The sequence below is a fragment of the Thermobia domestica genome, chromosome 8, assembly GCF_964235325.1.
Source record: "Thermobia domestica chromosome 8, izTheDome1.hap1.1, whole genome shotgun sequence".
Lineage (NCBI taxonomy): Eukaryota > Metazoa > Arthropoda > Insecta > Zygentoma > Lepismatidae > Thermobia > Thermobia domestica.
The window spans coordinates 256280333-256298062 of NC_137461.1; the positions used below are offsets into that span (position 1 = coordinate 256280333).

A 17730-nucleotide genomic window follows, 5' to 3' on the forward strand; every position below is an offset into this window, starting at 1 on the left:
AGATTTTGTTTTGACAATTACGTATGTGTAACGTTAATGGTTGATGAATCTCTTCAACTTGCAAACGCATCATTTAAAGGTCGTTGTGAGTGGAAAAAAATGCTTACGCGTGCTTTATCACATCTCAGTACTGTTGAAACATTCATTCATTCATGCATTCTTTTTATCACTATAGAATGGTAGGTCAGTTACATGCTGATGTAATGGTTTCGAGTTTGACAGCAATAAAACACACATTTCAGTAACATAATTATTTAAAAAAAAAACTTTGATTTCTAGTACATGTGTTTTCATAATGAGATTCTGAACGTCACCGCCAGGGAATCAAACTCAGGACCTTTACATGAATTGCTTAGTTAAGAATTTATCATGAATGTTATGATTTCCTGGACTAAGCGGTTAGCATACGCGCCTTTGGCGTGGGAGACCAGGGTTCGATTCCCGGCGGGGAGCTCATGTGGTTCGGATTCCACGTTAATCAGTAGGTCCACGTCTCATATAGCCTCGCTGCTGAAAGGGACGCTAAACTAAAAAATCAAAAAATCAACTCAAATTCACGCTGCTCAATTCCTTTTTTCCCATTACATATTTGTTTTACCGTACCTGTTTGTTGTTTTCATTTTTTAATCATGGTCCAATCGGGTTTTACTGTTCGCAATGAAATCACTCGTCATTATAGACGATTTATGTACGTTTATGTATTATGAGGTGTGCACGTCAACCATTTAGCTTAGTTTTGAAAAGAATGTATGATAACGTGTGAGAATATTAAATTACAGAAAAGGCTTGACATCGACCCCGACGTGGAAAGCAAACCCACCGAGGCTTGAACCAGGACCTTCCACGTCCGAACCATGTACGCTAACCGCTTAGTCACAATAAAAAAAAAATACGCTATACAGATTTTGTTTCGACAATTACGTATGTGTATCGTTAATGCTTGATGAATCTCTTCAACTTGCAAACGCATCATTTAAAGGTCGTTGTGAGTGGGAAAAAAAATGCTTACGCGTGCTTTCTAACATCTCAGCACTGATGAAACATTCATTCATTTCATGCATTCTTTTTATCACTATAGAATGGTAGGTCAGTTACATGCTGATGTAATGCTCTCGAGTTTGACAGCAATAAAACACTCATTTCAGTAACATAATTATTTTTTAAAAAAACTTTGATTTCTAGTACATGTGCTTTCATAATGAGATTCTGAACGCCACCGCCAGGGAATCAAACTCAGGACCTTTACATGAATTGTTTAGTTAAGAATTTATCATGAATGTTATCAGGTGATTAAGATTTTTCTTTCTTCTTTTCTTTTGTAGTAAATTCACGCTGCTCAATTCCTTTTTTCCCCACATTACATATTTGTTTTACCGTACCTGTTTGTTTGTTTTCATTTTTAACCATGGCCGAATCGGGTTTTATTGTTCGCAATGAAATCACTCGCCATTATAGACGATTTAACATCGAGGGCAGAATGCTCGAAATTCAATTCAACGCACCGCCCGTAGGAACCGATATCATACAGTATGTACATAACAGTTTCCAAGCAATGCTGGACCATTTGTTAGCCAATGTCGACGATGAGGCGATGGTTGGTTTATCAGTAATATCACCACGTAACACGAATAAACCGTTTTGGGTGAGTTTTCGCCAAGCACGAAACTTGACACTGGAAACGATGTGGGCCTCATTCGAAAGAGTGTTACAAAGTAACAATGCATTTCTCCTGCACGAACCATTCACCGTTCATTTTCATCGTGTGGATATTCCAAGAGGATACGGATATGGAGATCGTTTAGCACAAGGAATACTTCAAAATGAAGAATTGTTACGTTGCAAACGAGGGATTGTACGAGTAAAAAATCAAGACTCAAGGTGCCTGGCGTACGCCATTGTTATTGCTATTGGCCTGAAAAAATACAAGAATGTAGATATGAAACGACATAAGCAGTATAAACGTCAATCGAAATGTATTGTGGACGATGAAGTGAATGCGTTATGTTCAAATGCAGGAGTCACTTTGGATCATGGTGCCAGTGTAAATGAAATACGACAATTCCAGGCATACCTTAAAGAATATAAAATTACTGTGTATACCAGTTTCTCAGGCCGTGACATCATGTACGAGGGGCCCAACGATGAAAATCGCACTCCCATAAATTTAATTTGTTTGGCTGGCCATTTTGACATCATCCAATCTTTAACTGCTTGTTTTGCAACCAAGTTCTACTGTGAGGCGTGCCATAAAAAGTATGATCATCGTAACAGACATGTAAACAATTGTCCTGTAACGTGCTCCAAATGTCTACAGAGACCTCTATGCGACAAGAATCAAACGCCGATATTATGCAACGACTGCAATCGGCAATTTTACGGCGAAGAATGTTTTAACAATCATCGTAATATTGTATATCATCAAGGGGAACCTATATGCAAAATGGTGAAGCAATGTACTAGATGTTACAGAGTATATTCTTTTGTGCATACTGGACAACGACATCATGATTGCAATGAGATCTTTTGCAATGTTTGTAAGAAGATTGTTCCAGGATCCCATCAATGTTTTATGCTTCCTGATCGCCAATGCTTGAAACCAGGTGTTCCTTCACTCATGCACGCAAAGAAAGCCTTATTGATATTCTATGGTATAGAATCTATGCAGGACACGAATATTGGCGATAATACGTATGTACACATTCCAAATTTATTGGTTGCAGAACAAGTATGTTACGCATGTGTTGAAAACAATAATATCCAGCAGTCTTGCAGTACGTGTGGTCAGCGCCAGCATATTTTCCAAGGAGAGGATCCAGTTTATAATTTTCTCCAGTACTTGCGGGAACGTCGTCCCAATATAAATAGGATTTTCTGTGTCGCGCACAACGCTAAGGGCTACGATGGACATTTCATCCTAAAGGCTATGGTCGAACAATGTCAATGGAGACCTGACGTCATATTAAATGGGACCAAGATACTGAGTTTAACGTTGAATAATCTGACGTTCATTGACTCATTGAACTTCCTACCTATGGCATTAAGTAAATTGTCAAAAGCGTTCAATTTACCCGCAACCAAAGGCTACTTCCCGCATTTCTTCAACACCAAGGAGAATCAATCGTATATTGGACCACTTCCAGAAACGAAGTATTATGGTGCAAATGAAATGGCCGTCGAAGACAGAAACAAGTTCATGCAGTGGTACAACGATCATCGTAATGACACGTTTGATTTTCAGAAAGAAATTCTCAAGTATTGTATTCAAGATGTCAATGTACTGCGACAAGCATGCGTTTCGTTTATGACGTCATTTGAAACAGAAACCAAAGTGAATCCCTTCTTGGAGACGATCACGATTGCCAGTGCTTCCAATTTAGTATTCCGCCGGAATTTCCTTAAACCCAACATCATTGGAATTCTACCGGCACATGGCTATCGATGGAGAAGTACCCAATCGATCGCTGCAATGCAATGGCTGGCCTACATTGAAAAAACCGAAGAAAAACAAATCTTACATGCGGCCCGACAAAAAGAAGTGTTTATTGCGGGATTCCATGTTGATGGTTACTACCAAGATCCTGAGACGTTAGAGGAGCACGTCTACGAGCATGCCGGCTGCTTTTACCACGGGTGTAAAGTATGTTTTACTACAGGCCGTAATCAGCCCATCTACAGCAATCCAGAAGACACCATGGAATTCCGTTATGAACGAACGCAAAGAAAAAATGCAAGACTGCGTGAATTGGGGTACATTGTACATGAAATGTGGGAGTGCGAATTTAATCAGTTCTTAAAACAAAATCCTGCAATGGCGACGTATCTGAAGAATCACCCGTACATGAACCGCAGACCATTAAATCCAAGAGATAGCTTTTTTGGAGGAAGGACCAATTGCGTGAAATTGTACCACCAAGTCGACGAAAAAGCGGGGGAAGTAATAAAATATTTCGATATTGTCTCGCTTTATCCTTATGTAAATAAGTGTGCTAAATACCCTGTAGGCCATCCACGAATTTATCTACAGGGTGATGAAAATATACCACCAATAAATAAAGTCAATGGTCTAATCAAAATGACGATATTACCAAGTCGCCATCTTTATCATGGTCTCCTGCCTTACCGATGTAACAAGAAACTACTCTTTCCACTGTGTGCTGCGTGTGCCGAAGAAATGAACCCAGACCCTACAGCAACGTGTACACACAACGATCAGGAGCGATGCCTCACTGGAACATGGGTATCATATGAAATCCAGAAAGCAGTAGAATTGGGATATCAACCAGTGGAAATTTTTGAAATTTGGGATTATGACATTGAACAATATGATCCCATCACGAAAACAGGTGGCTTGTTCACGGAATATATCAATACATTTTTAAAATCAAAAATGGAAGCGTCTGGCTGGCCCAGTTCCTGTGTGACCGAAGAAGACAAATCAAAATTCATACAAACCGTCCTGGAGCGTGAAGGTATTGCATTGGATCCGTCCAAAATTGAAAATAATCCTACACGAAGAAGTTTATCTAAGCTTTGTCTTAATGCTCTTTGGGGAAAACTTTCGCAAAGATCAAACTTTAGCCAGACCACAATTATTGATCGGCCGGAAGAATTTTATGAAAAACTCACTTCCCCCGACATTAAACTCCATCAAATTGTACCCATCAATGATACGATGTTGTATGCGTTCTGGCAGTACAATGAACATGTGCCTGTTCAAAACCGAAACACCAATGTCGTGTTAGGTGCATTTACAACATGTCAGGCACGTCTGGAACTGTACAAGTACCTGGAAATGTTGCAGGAACGTGTTTTATATTTCGACACGGATTCTGTAATATTTACGGAGAAGCCTGGAGAGCCAACCATTGAACCTTCAACGTACTTGGGATGCTTATCGGACGAGATGGAGTCTTATGGACCACGAGCATACATCAAGACATTTGTCAGTGGAGGACCAAAAAATTACAGCCTAGAAATATACAATCCGGATACCAACGTCACCAGTTACATATGCAAAATTAGAGGATTTACATTAAATTACAATGCAGGACAACAATTAAATTTCAATACGCTAAAAGAAATGATTACAAATCAATGCCGTGGACAAGTCACCATCACTATCCCCCATAAGATATGCAGGACCAAAGACCATACCATCGTCACACGCAAAGAAGAAAAAATGTACAGTATCCAGTACACAAAACGTCGATTTAAAGAATTCAATTCTTATGATACGGTTCCGTACGGGTACGTTAAAAAACAGAAGATGGAACTGGAAAAAGAAGATAAAGAAGAAAAAACTGTAAATACCCAATAAGGCCGCCATTTCTTTTTTTCCTTTTCCTTTTTTCCACTCCTTAACCACAAAGCAGCAACACCAAGAAGAAAATGAAGTACCCACAAGAGTTCATAAACCATCAACACAACCATCAGTGGAAGAAATGTAGTCATCTCGTACCGAAGGAGGAACCTTGACCATAAAGGAGCAACACCAAGAAAAATGCAGTACCCAGAAGAGTTCATGAACATCCATCGGTGAAAAAAAAAATGCAGTGATCCTGTACCCGAGGAGGAAGATGAACCTAAACAGATCCATCATTTACGAGTAAGTTTTATTTCTCTCTTATCAATATTGACTCATTTTTATTGTTTCAGAAAAAAAGAAATTCTTAAATTAATCCGTCGTTTCTTCTTTTTTCTTTACAGGATACGGCTACAAGATTCGAAGATGATGACGCGTCCAATATATTCATTAACTAGATCCTGTATTTATTATGTTAATAAACATGTATAGGAAGACCACATACCTTTCGTTAAATACAACAAGTTGAAAAAAAAATATGTTTTATTATTTCTTGAAACCCTGAACACTTATTTTCAAATCATGGTAATCTTGAAAATTTAAGGTGAAAAATATATTCAAGATTTGGTTTACATGATTTTGTTCGAAAAAATAATTAAAGAATTTTTTAGTGTCCAAAATTTGATTTTTAATTTAGTTCGAAAAAATTTTTAATTTGAAAATTTTCAAATGTGGTTTACATCTTTAGTTCGAAACTTGTTTTTAAAATTGGTTCGAAATTTTTTAAAAATTTTTAGTTCGAAAAATTTTGATTTGAAAATTTAGTTCGAAAGTTTTTAGTTTAAAATATTTTTCGAAAAATTTTTAATTTTTTTAGTTCGAATTTTTTTTGGGTTCGAAAATTTTTTGATTTGAAAATTTAGTTCGAAAGTTTTTAGTTTAAATTTTTTAGTTCGAATTTTTTTAAAATTTTTGTTTCAAATTTTTTAGTTCGAAAATTTTTGTTTAAAATTTTTTTAGTTACAAAATTTTTTTAGTTCGAAAAATTTTTTAGTTTAAAATTTCTTGTACTCTGCGGAACCGTTTCGAAAAGAATCGGAGCAGTTTAGGTAGAAAAAAATCTGGCAACGCTGTTTCCATTAATGAAGCGCTTACTGAGCGTTTAAAAAATCGCTTAAACTCACAACAATGTGTTATAAGAAATCTACAAGCGACACCTCTCTTTCACCATTGTTACTTCCAGAGACATAGACTACTAATTCAAGGACAGGATCTCCATCAAGGTAAAAAAGCTGGTAATCATCTTATCTGTCAAAGAGAACGATAATATTTAAGGTAAACTTCAGTACAATATCATGATACCAAAAAAGGGTTATTTAAGGAGGAGGTTGAACCCTTCATGGGAACTTTACGCATAACCATTAAAAAAAAATCCCGGTCTAGGATGGATCGCCGTCATATCGCTCTGTATTTCCCTCATGGACTGGGGGGTGGGGTGGGGTGGGGTAAGATCATGTGACTTCTATCCACCAATCAAAATTGAGGTACCAAAACACGCATCTTACACATAAAATAAAACAAATAAGTAAGGGGTTTTCCCATGTAACCTGTTCACTGTGTGGTGGGTCTAAGATCATGTGACCTCTGTCGGCCAATCAGCATCGAGGTACCAAAGGACTCATCTTACCCATAAAAAGGGAACGAATTTTAAAAATCCCAGGGCTTAAGATCACGTGACCTCTATCAACCAATCAGCATTGGGGTACCAAAGGATTCATCTTACCCGTAAAAGGGAACGAATTTTCAAATATCGCAGGGTCTAAAATCACGTGACAGCTATCAACCAATCAGAATCACACATCTTACCCGTAAAAGGGAACAAATTAGTGAGGGATTTCCCCGCAGGGTGACTCATGACGTCATACCACGTGACCTGAAAATTTGAATTTCCCGCGTGGGCGGGGCCTAACGTCACGTGACCTCTCTCAGCCAATCAGAATCGAGAAAATTTTTGCTGACTCGGTCGGCCATAACGGGGCCACTACTACTGAGTCGGGGTTTAGTGTCCTGTTCATCTATATGAAACGTGAACCTACAGTTTAACATGGAATCTGAACCACGTAAGCCCTCGCCAGGAATCGACCCGGGTCACGTCACCGCGCCGAAGACACGTACGTTAACCCTATAAGCAACGAGGGAGCAACAGTTTGAAGTGGCTTCTCAGTCACTGTGATACTCGCACACGCAATCGAATCCGAGCCCCTGTTCACCAAAAGGATGTGTATAGTCAGGAGAGCACGAATTTTAGTGTTTTCTGTTTTGTCAGTTAGTAATATAGCTGGAAAATCAACTGCTATTTAGATTGGCATTTCTTCCAGTATGTAGAAACAATTACTTCTCTATTGTTCTTATTAAAAAATAGTAATGAAGAAAGACTGCGTTAAAAAGAAGAGGAAGAGCAGGAAATCTCAATATAGCAATGAAATGAAATCAATGATTCCGGTAAAAATAAATAATTTATTTCCGGGATTGCTTATGAGCAACGTTTAATATTCCGTTTTAATGATTGTTTCATTTTCCTTGTCAAAGTATTATTAATCTTTTGTTGTTCTATCAAAATAAATAAAAGAAGGAAATAGGTCTGAAATCTGTGTTTAATAACTTTTCTTCTTTCAGAATGGAGTTTTCGTTTCTTAGAAAACCATCTGTCGACAAAAGACTCGTTTAATTAGTTTTCGTCTGGTCACCAATGTACTCTAGTTCCTACAAATAAAGAGTTCTGAGACATGTACCGAAAACACAGAGCTTTATTTTTGTCATTTTCTTCCCCCCTTTGAGACATTAATTTCAAGTTTCTGTTGCTAAATTCATCGTAAAGTGGAGTACTTTGTGCTCTTGTTAAAATGACTGTAGCTGGAGTAATTATTTCCTTTTGATGTTTTGTCTAATTCATTGTCGAAATTTATTAGATACTTTGTTCTTTTACTGGGAGTTTAACATCTATTCAAATAATTTGCAATTGGTTGTTCTGTTACGTCACAGTTTGCTTTTCGTATTCTCAGTAAACTATATAGAGAGAGCAAGAGAACGACATCAAATGTAGCGTTGATGGAAGACAGTAGTCACAAAGTGTGGTCGATGGTTTTGCAGATATACTACTCGTGAATTCATGACTAAGCTATAGTGGTCGGAAGGAGTCGTGAAGCTTGACCTAGGTCTACAGATTTCACCACCCAATAGAACGCGAGGGCGTGTCCCGGTCGTCAACCGCACACATATTTTGCCAGTGTCGTCTTTCGCGCTGTACGGAGAACATCTCCTGAGCGTGCGGTGTTGTCACATTGCTGAAAAGTTTCGTTTTGTTATTATTTTTGTTTTATATTTTTGCTATTATTATTGATACCATTTAATTCGATTAATGAATAGTGTTCGTCTTACAGTTCTTTAAGTGTTTTTGTCTCTCACGTACCATATCTTCCAACTTCGGCAATGTTGTTGGTACACTTCTGCTCTTTCACTTTTTCTCAAGTGTGGGTTCGGAAGGCAGTTTCACGAGTCGTACCGAATTCATCCGATGCGTCACATGTGTAGAGTCCAGGCTTCACGATTCATCGCGGTCACTACAACATTGCCTGCAGCTGTTTTATTCCAGTCCATCTACCCCGTTCATTCCTCTTCTGTGCTGAACCTGTTCTGTCGGTTCTTGCTCTGATCATAAAACCCTGCTTCTACGTCATAGATTGTCGAGGTGGAAATGATCTATTCCAATCAACGAATCTATATGGGTTTAACATAGACAAAATGAACGGCTGGAGTTGAATCCCGGACGTCGTATCAAATGCGAGAAAAGCAATGTCGTGACAATAGATTCTGCAACCAAGAAAGGACGAATGTACAATTTCTTAGCTTAAGCATTTTATGTAAGATCGTCACTTTTTTTTTCTTACTTCAATTTGAGTGATTAATTCAAAGACAATAAAAGATAAACAAGTAGTAATGTCACGTGTACACCACGTGAAGGAGTTGTGTTTGTATTACATGATATTTCTTGTTTAACATTGAAGTCAGATCTAGTAGTATATGTTTTAGTAAAAAGATCGGAGTGGAAATTGAGTATATTCTTGGGACACTTAATTGATTCCAGAAAATCATTTATGATTATCTTATACTCTGTTGCTCTGTAGCGATCAACGTTAAAATCAAAATTGATTTATTTCTGCCACTTTCTGTTTGAATCGACGATTAAGAAAGCTAAACCGATTCTTAGAACTGGATTGATTAAAAAAAAAAAAAAACTCATTTTAGTGGAAGCGGTACCGGAGTCGATTGTCGTTGGGGACACACGGTTAAAAAAATGTAAAAAAAAAAAAAAAAAAAAACTTTCAGATCAGCCATCCTGAGTGAAGTTTTTCTGGGTTTTCCTTATTCACACCAGACAGATGTTACTTAGCATATAGATCCCAGGCCGCTTCCTCCCTTCCCCAACCCTTTCTTCTTCCTTCCGTTCCCTTCCCCTGTCCTCGGATAGTGTGATTGCCGAGGAATGTTCTCTCTCATTCGTGACTTGGTGACATAGTCATAAAAGCCGAAAGTGCAGAAATCTAATTCCTAAATCCTAGATTAAAAGAAAAAGATCTTTAAAAAACGCATTTCGCTCTCTTATTATGACTGCTTGCATACTGCCCTTTTGTAGTTCATTTTCCGGTCTTGCTCCCTTCCTTCCTTTACTCTGTTTCTCTTGGTGCAACTTCCAAACGTAAAAGCGTGCTCCAACGTCATACAGCATTCAGTTGTGAATAACCATTATTACTTTTCACTGAATATTGTGTGCAATGAAAGTCTAAACAGACTCGCAACCTATGCTGCAAATTTCGTTCGAATCGGGCTGCGTATTGTATATTGATGTACTAAAATGCTTTTCCAGCGGTATCTTAGTTTCAGATCGCACGCAGCAAAAATTCAGCTTCAAATATGAAAGAAGTTGTACTGGCAATAAATTTGAACAGTTATGATTTGGAAAGAGACAAAGAACGAAGATGCAATTAGTTTTATCGAATAAAGTAGATGAAAGCCAAACTAAGGGAATATACAAAAGTTCCCTGACATAAGGTGCCTCTGTTACTATCAGAGTTACAATAAAATATAACAGGGTAAACCTCCAAAGATGAGGTTTTCAATATAAAGTGAATGAATTTTTTAAATCGGACAAGCCGTTTGGGCTGTACACTCTTTATGCGTCAATGTTAAATGAAAATGCATCGTTGCCATATACCTAGACCCACAACATAAGTGAATGAAGTTAGTGTCTTTTACACTAACGTGTCGATGGCCAGCCCCCATTTCAGGCATTCATCATATTCTTACAAACTTTATCCACCTCCCGCTCCGCCCTCCCCTCGCCAGCCCCTCTATTAACGCAATGTTGCATTTTCATTTAACATTGAGCGCATAAAGAGTGTAGGCCTACAGCCCCAACGGCCCATCCGATTTTAAAAAAAAAATTCTTCACTTTAGATAGAAAATATCATATTTGGAGACGATTTCCCCTCTTACGTCTCAGCACATGTAGCTGCAACAGTGTGCATCACTGCACCACTACACTTCACTGTTCTGTATGATAATAGTGCATTTTAAATCTGTGCACACTTGTATATCGCGCTATTTCAAACAAAATATTTCTGTGTTGAGTTGGCAACACTGCTTCACCTATGGCAACACTGTGGTTTTCGATATGACATTTTATCATCATTATATTGTGCAACTTTTGTTTTGATTTGCTTTAATTGTTTTCAAGATATTTACACGTACATAATTCCAAGATATAATTTTTTGAATATTCAAATTTTGAAGTCCCACAGGTCCTATCCTTCTGATCCATAGCATCTTAAATTTTGCTCATTTCCATTTCTCTTGATCACATCTGCTATATGGCAATCAGATTTGAGCGACAACTTGTGGGACCTTCCCGTGTGAGAGTGGAATTATATGAAATGTATAAAAAAAACTAATATGAGAAATGGTTAAATATCTTTAAGATTATTGTGGTAATTATGATGAGAAGCGCATGTTAATTACTGAATAAAAAGTTACAAAAAATGAAGTAGTAGTGGTAGTTAAAGGCTGAATATTGCGCTGTACAAATCAGAAACGTAAATACTACGAAGAGACGGCAAAAGTATTGTACTTGGGTTTTCCGAAATTTGTATATGTAATAAAATGGAAAAACTTAGCTATTGGAACGATAAACCAATAAAGATGAAAGAATATAATGTAAAATAATGAGAAAGATGTTAAGACGTTGTCAGGGCTTGCTAACTTAACATAACTATAACATAACGAAATAGACGGAAGTAACGTAATATATTTGTTAACACATTATATTATGTACCAATTGTAAATTCATATATTTGTTACGAAACACTAATGTTACTATACTTATCAAATAACTATAATGGTACCGTCTTAAAGGAGCAAACTACTTTCTGTTTATCACTAAATAACTTTATGAAGAGATTGATAGGTATATAGTATATTGTAATAACGTTATTACTTTATACGTTAATCCCAAGGCTTGCTGATTTAACTTAACTTTAAAGTAACGAAAAAGATGGAAGTACAGCCAAGTATAGCAATATATTTGTTAAATATTTTGTTATGTACCAATTGTAACTTTATATATTTGCTTCGAAACAATTATGTTACTATACTTATCAGATAACTATAGAGTAACGAATTACATGATCAATCTACTTTCTGTTACCACTAAATAACTTTATGAAAAGATTGATAGGAATATAGTATATTGTAATAACGTTATTACTTTATACGTTATTCCCAAGGCTTGCTGATTTAACTTAACGTTAAAATAACGAAAAAGATGGAAATCCAGCCAAGTATAGCAATATATTTGTTAAATGTTTTGTTATGTACCAATTGTAACTTTATATATTTGCTTCGGAACAATTGTGTTACTATACTTATCAGATAACTATAGAGTAACGGATTGCAGGATCATTGTGCTTTCTGTTACCACTAAATAACCTTATGAAAAGCTTGATAGGAATATAGTATATTGTAATAACGTTATTATTTTATAGGTTATTCACAAGGCTTGCTCATTTAACTTAACGTTAAAATGACGAAAAAGATATAAATCCAGCCAAATATAACAATATATTTATTAAATTTTTCGTTATGTACACCTTGTCTCAAAAAGGTTGAGCGCATTCTTTATTGGTGTTTTGAGGCAAAAATTTTCTAAGTCCAGCTTCGGGTATCTTCGGGAAAAAGTAAGCCAGGTTCGAACCTCCAAGCCAGCCTTTGCAATCGGGAAAAAGTTTGCAGATTTGTTTTTCTTCTTTTAAATATAATAAGACTTGTTACCAAGTGTTTAAAAAAGCAACATTGATTGAAATACTTAATGATACAATATTTCGAAACTTTTTTTTTTTTAATGTCAGCACATGCTTGTTTGTCATTTAGCTCTCCATACGTAATGGAACATTTAAATACGTTAAAGAATCTTTCCATATGTAAAAGAATGCTCAAAGTTAAGAAATAGAACATAATTATCGCCTGAGTACTAAAATAAAAGTCAAAGTAGAACAGAAACAGCGTTTGTAATGGATATGAATGTCATAATTATCTTGAGATCCGTTATACATCGCTAGAAGCATAATTCTAGAAGTCCTTGTGCTAGCTCATTGGTAAGCTGTCGGATTTCAAATCATAAGGTTGAGAGTTCGAATCCCGTTTAGGTTGATCTTTTTTTTAAAATTATATTTTCCGCAATGCATGAAAAATTATATAAAATAATTACATTAGAATACATAAGTTGTGTATATATATAACATAATCATTGCAGAACATAGTAATTATTATGTTTAAAATATAACATCTGAGATAATTTTCACAGTAGGTCGGTATTATATATGAGGATGTAAATACAACTTAAGAAACTTGTTCAATAGCAATAAATAAGTTATGTAGTGTATTTATTTGCATCTATTTGTCATACAGATGTAACTTCTCAATATTCTCATTACAGCATGTCATTTACATTCGTGAAATACAATATATTCCTACTGATATAGAAAGTGTATAAACAGAGTATCCAAAGTCGTATCCTGCTTCAAGACACATAACTTTTCCCGATCCCCTTAACGTCACGGGAAGAAACACAAACTCTCTTTAGAACGGAATGTCGTTACTTAGAGTCTCATTCGAATACGTTGAATATGCTTTTGTGTATTCATCTCTCTCTCTCTCTCTCTCTCTCTCTTTCGCTTTGTTTATGTATGTGTGTGTGTGTGTGTTGCGGAATATCCCAAGTTGAATACAACATTTGCCAAGTATATGAGCATCATTGTCATCGAATACCAGAAATTGAAAGTCGTGTTTCTTCAGGTTGGGTTTGCGTGTTCATGTTAGCTCACTGGTAGAGTACGGACTTGACAATAAAGAGGTCTTGAGTTCAAAGCCTACAGCTAGTAATCATTCTTTTGTTAGTAGGATTGCACAGAAATCGGATACAAGGAGTGGTTTATTTCTAGAAATATTTTCAGAAGCGTTTAGGTAGCCCTGAAAAGGGCTGTTTTCGGGAGTTAAGGCGGGGACATTAATATTGTGTCCAAGACCCTTCTGAATTTATTACACGCTCCATTCTTCTGGGCATGGAATCTATTACATGGGTGACAAATCTATCTCCTTCCCCTACCTCCAGCCATGCTTCGGAAACAAGATGCCACAGGTCATCCTGAGTTCTTGGTGGATCTGCCTCAGGCCAACTTTCCCTTAGAGTACGCTTCACTTCTGCCCACATATTTTCCATGAGATTGAGGTCTGCTCCACGAGCGGCCAGTCGATTAAATCAATCTCAGGATGCCCTGCGAACCATTCCTGAATCACACGGGAAGTATGTATTGGCGACTGGTATTGCTGGAACTGAATTACACCATCAGGCTGAAATACTCGTACAGATAGCACCATGATATTACTGATAATGTCTAAGTACTGAGCATTGTCCAGATGTCCTTCAATTCTATGAAGCTGTCCTGCTCCGCGACTGGAAATCCAACCCCAACATAAAATAGATACATGGCCACTGCGATTGCAAGCAGCCACATATCCATGGTCATATCGGGTGACTCTCGGACGATACACAAAACGGCGTCCCTCCTTTGATGTTGTGAATATGGATTCATCTGAGAAAACTACGTTTTCCCAATTGAGACCCACATTCGCCTGTGCAAACGCGAGACGGTAAATTTTGTGGTCGTCTGAGAGTTTTTCCTTCACGGCAGCAACACGGCCACGTAACCTAGCATGACGAAGCCTTCGCAGAGCTGTATGCTTTCTACCAGGAAAGAGAGAAACTTCCCTTAGCTGTCTAGACGTCCTTAGTGGGTCCAACCGGGCTTCGTTTACTAATCTCGCATCTTGGGCTTCGGTTGACACATGCGGACGACCAGGAGATCGTAAATTATCAGTCTGACCTGTAGCACCATATTTCCGAATCCATCGCCTTCCTGTAGAGGCCGGGTCACCTACTCGCCTGCTAGCTGCAGTTGCAGAATAACCTTCCAACTCCCATAAAGTAATTACTGCTGTACGTCTATCCATAGTTACCAATGTTCTGAGCTGTGAGAAGGAAGCAATAGGTAAAAGCTAGTACCTGACGTGTGATTGGTTACTTGCACGACACGCCTATTGTGGGGAACAGCGTTGCCAGATCTAGCATAATGATGCTAGATCTAGCATAATTTGCATGTCTAGCATCTTGCTTTTAGCATCCTGCCCAAATCTAGCACAATTTCAGCAAGTTTATCAGAAAGCCGTAAAACCTGGAGATGAGAAAGAAGTTGGTCGTGGGAAGAAAAAGAACGGCAGAAATGTATCCTCTTCCATTGATTCATACAGTCGGTAAACCATACAGGCAGTCTTATTTTCCGAAGTAAGTTCGAAACGTCTTTGGGATTTTTTGTGGCTCCACCCAGGGTTTTCTAATCCTTTAACTCCGAGGCATGGGCGGAGCCATGGGGGCCATTCTCCCCCCAACTTTTTGACAACTTCGCCATCTTTATTTCTGACTTCATGATCATATTTATTCCTGAAATGACAGCTCCGAGACCGACCAAAAATCTGCCGCCCCCCCCCTAGCAGACGATTCCCAACTCCCCTTATGCTGCGAAGTAATTTTCTTTCAAAATATGTAAACAAAAACTTTGCATTCATTTATACGATATATACGCCATTGAGTCTGGCAACGACTGCATTAATTTAGCTGAGTTAAAATTTTGGTGCGTGAAGTATTGCATTCTTGCTCTCTGTGTATTTTAAGTTATGTTATCGTATCTCAACTTCGTTTTTTTAAACTCCTGAATTAGTAATTATGAGGATCTACCATAATTTGACCGAATCTAGCATAAGTTCGATCAGGTTTTGGAATAATTCCGAGCTGTGAGTCTGGCAACGCTGGTGGGGAACGACTTGGTCAACGACTCGCGAAAGAAATCTGAAAATGGTGTGCCGTAATAATAATATCAAAAACAGTTTTTATAAAGGAATATTAATACATACGAAAAGCTGTTTAAAGAATGAATTGTTATACTGACTTTACACGTATAAAAACATATACCAAACAGATTGAGCGATATGATGATAGCTGTTTTGAGACAAACTCTTTCGAAGTCCAACTTCGGGTATCTTCGGAAAACAGTAAACTAAAGCTGCTGGTTCGAACCTCCAAAGCCAACCTTAGTAATCGGGAAACGATGTACAGATATGTTTTTCCTTCTGTTAAATATAATAAGACATGTTGAAATGGTATTAAGTGTAGAAAAAAGTAACATTGAAATACTTAATGATACAATATTTCGAGACTATGTATTCACACTCTCGTTTCGTCATTGTGATTTCCATACGGAAAAGAGCATTTACGTATGAGCTCAGTTATATTTCAGAAGCAGCTTCCGAAAAGCGGTCATGTTAGCTCAGTGGTACACCACCGAGCGTTTAAATCGTGAGTTCGATACCCGTTCAGGTGAAATTCTTTTATGATATTCTACTTTCCTCAATGCATGAAAATTATGTAAAATAGTTACATTACAATTCATCAGTTGTATATATCAGTTGAATATATATATTCATATCATCAGTTGTATATATCAATTGAATATATATATTCATATCATTTCACGACATAAGTAATTCTTATCTTTAAAATATAACATCTGAGGTATTGACAGAACGTCGGTGTGTTATGTGTGAATATTGAATACAAATTTAAAAAATCGTGTAATAGCAATAAATAAGTTATGTAATGTATTTATTTGCAGCTACTTTCATCACAGATAACTTCTCAATATTCGCATTACAGCATTTAGGTAGAGCATATCGAAAATCGGATCGTGGTCCAAGACAAAAAACTAGCTAGCCCCAAACTGTCACGTAAGAAATTCGCGAATCGCAAAAGTAAAGTGAAGAGATTGAGAGCGGTAATTCCTTAATCGCTCTCTCTCAACTCTCTCTTATCTGCATTTATACACATAAAAGTGTATGTATGTATGTTCCAACATAACTCATGTATGCCTAGGGCAGGGTTTCTCAACCTGGGAGTCGCGGCCCCTAGGGGATCGCGAAGATAGGCGGAAGAGATAAATATAGTTAGAATCTAATACCAGAAATTATTTTTAAATATTATTTTTAATTTTGTTCTGGTAGGCATACTTTTGTTTTTTATACACACTGTAAAGAACAATAAAAAATAAGTCTACTGAACATTTTCAAAGGGTGTAGAATTCGTGTTACTATTCGGTTCAAAGTCTTGTCGTCGCGAATTCTGTCGCGAAATTTGAAGCTTAAAATATACAAAACGATAATCATGCCTGTTGTTCTGTATGGTTGCGAAACATGGTCGCTTACTTTGAGGGAAGAACATAGACTGAAAGTATTTGAGAACAAGATCCTTAGACGAATATTCGGACCCAAGAGGAACGGGAATGGGGAATGGCGGAAACTTCATAACGAGGAACTACATAATTTATACGGTTTACCCAACATTGTTAGGGTCGTCAAGTCTAGAAGGCTTAGGTGGACAGGTCATGTAGCTAGAATGGAAGAAAGTAGAAACGCTTTCAAAATCTTGACTGGAAGACCAATCGGAAAACGACCATTAGGAAGACCTAGGCGCAGATGGGAGGACAATATTAGATGGACTTCGCTGAGATACGAATACAAAGTAGAAACTGGATCCAATTGGCTAAGGATAGAAGTCAGTGTAGAGCTTTTGTGAACGCTGCATTGAACCTCCGGGTTCCATAGGCCATAGAGTTAGTTAGTTAGTAGAGTTGTTTAAAAATGAATTTAAATCAAAGAGGTATGATATAAAACTAATGAGAACTGTATATAGAAATACTAGAAAAATACAC

The 17730-nt window shown here is 37.3% G+C and overlaps 2 protein-coding genes across 2 annotated transcripts in view; both read left to right on the top strand.

Annotated features, from left to right (window-relative positions):
- Nucleotides 1–17730, top strand: part of LOC145693559 (26S proteasome non-ATPase regulatory subunit 1-like) — a 756631-nt gene that overhangs the window by 575002 nt on the left and 163899 nt on the right. The gene's annotated exons all lie outside the window — the stretch shown is intronic.
- LOC145692007 (uncharacterized) lies at nt 2303–5833 on the top strand. The gene is made up of 2 exons (XM_081767307.1): nt 2303–5605; nt 5707–5833. The coding sequence occupies exon 1, from the start codon at nt 2441–2443 to the stop codon at nt 5315–5317; it is 2877 nt and encodes a 958-aa protein (XP_081623433.1). The 5' UTR covers nt 2303–2440; the 3' UTR covers nt 5318–5605; nt 5707–5833.

What these genes read in the sequence shown, in the direction of transcription:
- LOC145692007 (XM_081767307.1), top strand. Translation starts at nt 2,441, where the DNA reads ATGGTGAAGCAATGTACTAGATGTTACAGAGTATATTCTTTTGTGCAT.